This window comes from Octopus sinensis, linkage group LG5 (assembly GCF_006345805.1).
Source record: "Octopus sinensis linkage group LG5, ASM634580v1, whole genome shotgun sequence".
In the NCBI taxonomy this organism is placed as follows: domain Eukaryota; kingdom Metazoa; phylum Mollusca; class Cephalopoda; order Octopoda; family Octopodidae; genus Octopus; species Octopus sinensis.
The window spans coordinates 62,157,295-62,160,214 of NC_043001.1; the positions used below are offsets into that span (position 1 = coordinate 62,157,295).

Below are 2,920 nucleotides of genomic sequence, written 5' to 3' on the forward strand. Positions count from 1 at the left end.
ACCAAAGCTGGCAAGCTGGCAATCTGCACCAGGTTCTGGTCTGATTTGTCTTGGTTTCTATAGCTGGATGCCATAATAATAATAATAATAATAGTTTAGGAACAAGAAATTTAGGTGAGGTGTTAGTCAATTAAATTGAACTGAGCACTTTATAGGTACTTTATTTTATTGATGTTGGTAGGATTGAAAGACAAAGTTGACTTTGAAAAGATTTGAGTTCAGAACATAAAGAGCCAAAGTCCTAACTTTCATCATCCGAAAACATGCCTACACAATTTATGTACAAAATACTTCATTCCTTGAATTAACTTTTAAGACAGACCCCAAAACAAGTGTACTGGACTTGACTTCCTTCAACAACTTAACCTTGCCTATGTTCTGATCTCTCTACAGCTTTGTATTTAACTTTCTAGGGTCAGTGAAAGTCAGTAGTGGCTCTGTGATACCAGCTAGATCTTTCTTCAACAAAATCCAATTCTGAAGCATACTAGAAGTTAATATTATATGTCAAATGTCAAACATATTTTCATTGACTTGATACTTCATTATCCCCATCACTTGATTTCAATTTTTAGAGCGGAACCAAAAGCCTGATTATATTAACAATGTGTTTGGAAACAACATAAATTTCACACAGTAATAATTACTCTTTCCAGTATTAATGCTTGGTCTTGTAACTATGTAAGAAAATATGGAAATGTTACAGGCAAAAAATATGAACATAAGAAAGAAAGAAAGAAAGAAAGAAAGAAAGAAAGAAAGAAAGAAAGAAAGAAAGAAAGAAAGAAAGAAAGAAAGAAAGAAAGAAAGAAGGAAGAAAGAAGAAAGAAAGAAAGAAAGAAAGAAAGAAAGAAAGAAAGAAAGAAAGAACGATTGAATGATTGAATGAATGTATGGTTGAAAGGAAAAAAGAGAAGAAAAGATATAGGAATACATTTTCAGAACGAGTGTTAAGCTAGAAAGACATGAAAAAAAAAATCAGTAATGAAGAGGAAATGAAGGAAGCCAGTGCACCTACTTTGAAATGGAATATTGTTAGTTGTTAAGAAGAAAGGGAAATGTAAAGTGTCCCTGTATGGTCAGGAAGTCATTAGGAAACACCCATTGACTCAAAATAGGTCATTTCAACTGCTAATAAGCATTGACCACTTGTCCACTTTTTATACTCACAAAAGCAGTACTTGCTTAGGGTAAGCAGCACATACATAATTCAGCTATTTGGAAGTACAAAAATTTACATTAAAAAACTTCAGCAGCATGTGGAATTATCTGTTAATCATACAAATTGCAGGTATTTTAACAGGTAAGATTTTAAAAATACTTTGGATTTTCTGAGTTTAGAATTCTAAATTACAGCCAAAAAAAGTTTGAAAATACAAAATGTCTAAAAGATTTGATCTGTAAAATGAAAATGGAGATTTATATTTATTGGATTATTGGTAGCTGGATTTTTGTAGTTGTTTAGTCCTTGGTTAAACTTGATTAAATAGACAAATCAACAACCAAACAGTAAGCAACTCAGCATTTTTTCCTTTCATGTAAACATATATATAAGATATGATATATAACTCTATTTTCTGATTTTCTGATACCTTGCTCCCTCTCTTTTTGACATGATAAATTTCTAACAATTTTATCCTTTCATATTATGAGATATGCTATATATATATATATATATATATATATATTTATTCTTTTACTCTTTTACTTGTTTCAGTCATTTGACTGTGGCCATGCTGGAGCACTGCCTTTAGTCGAACAAATTGACCTCAGGACTTATTCTTTGTAAGCTTAGTACTTATTCTATCGGCCTCTTTTGTTGAACCGCTAGGTTACAGGGATGTAAACACACCAGCATTGGTTGTCAAGCAATGCTGGAGGAAGAAACACAGACACACAAACATACATATATACACATATATATGACGGGCTTCTTTCAGTTTCTGTCTACCAAATCCACTCACAAGGCTTTGGTCAGTCCAAGGCTATGGTAGAAGACACTTGCCCAAGGTGCCATGCAGTGGGACTGAACCCAGAACTATGTGGTTCATAAGCAAGCTACTTACCACACAGCCATATATATATATATATATATATATATATATATATATATATATACATATGTGTGTGTGTGTTAATATTTATATATACATACATATGTAAATGTATATATATATGAACATATATACACATATATATGTTTGTGTGTGTGTGTGTGAAGGCACAATGGCCCAGTGGTTAGGGCAGCTGACTCGCAGTTGTAGGATCGTAGCTTTGATTCTCAAACTGAATGTTGTGAATATTTATTGAGCAAAAGCACCTAAAGCTCCACAAGGCTCTGGCAGGGGTGGGGTGGTGAATCCTGCTGTACACTTTCACCACAACTTTCTCTCTTTCTTCCTGATTCTTTTGTACCTATATTTCAAAGGGCCAGTCTTGTCAAACTGTGTCACACTGGATCTCCCCAAGAACTATGTTAAGGGTACACATGTCTGTGGAGTGCTCGGCCACTTGCACATTAATTTCACAAGCAGGCTGTTCCATTGATTGGATCAACTGGAACCCTTGTCATCATAACCAATGGAGTACCACAATATATATATATATATATGTATGTATACATATATATACATATGCATATATATATATATGTGCATATATATATATATATCATCATCATCATCGTTATGTATATATATATATATACTAGCAGCATAGCCCGGCGTTGCCGGGTATATAAGAAACTTTGTCGATAAGCAATGCCCTTTACCTTTTTACCCTTTTTTGTACTCATTGAACCGTTATTTTGTAAAATGAAGCCTAAAAGGCATTCAAGGCACCATTCCCTTGCATGCATGAAGAAAATCTATGACAGTCAAAGTGCATTTTCTGGTTTTGTTTAGCACACCCAACCCAGTTC

The 2,920-nt window shown here is 33.6% G+C and overlaps 1 protein-coding gene across 4 annotated transcripts in view; it reads left to right on the forward strand.

Annotated features, from left to right (window-relative positions):
* Positions 1-948: 948 nt before the first annotated feature.
* Positions 949-2,920, forward strand: part of LOC115211776 — a 130,422-nt gene continuing 128,450 nt past the window's right edge. For 2 of the 4 annotated variants that reach the window (XR_004999063.1, XM_029780451.2), the window contains exon 1: positions 953-1,303. Coding sequence is in view for 3 of the 4 variants with exons in the window: in XM_029780451.2 (XP_029636311.1) it covers positions 1,258-1,303 (46 nt within the window). In the remaining variant the exon portion in view is untranslated. Of the gene's footprint in view, positions 1,304-2,920 lie in introns of all 4 variants that reach the window. The other 2 variants (XM_029780452.2, XM_029780453.2) reach the window with 2 other exon arrangements.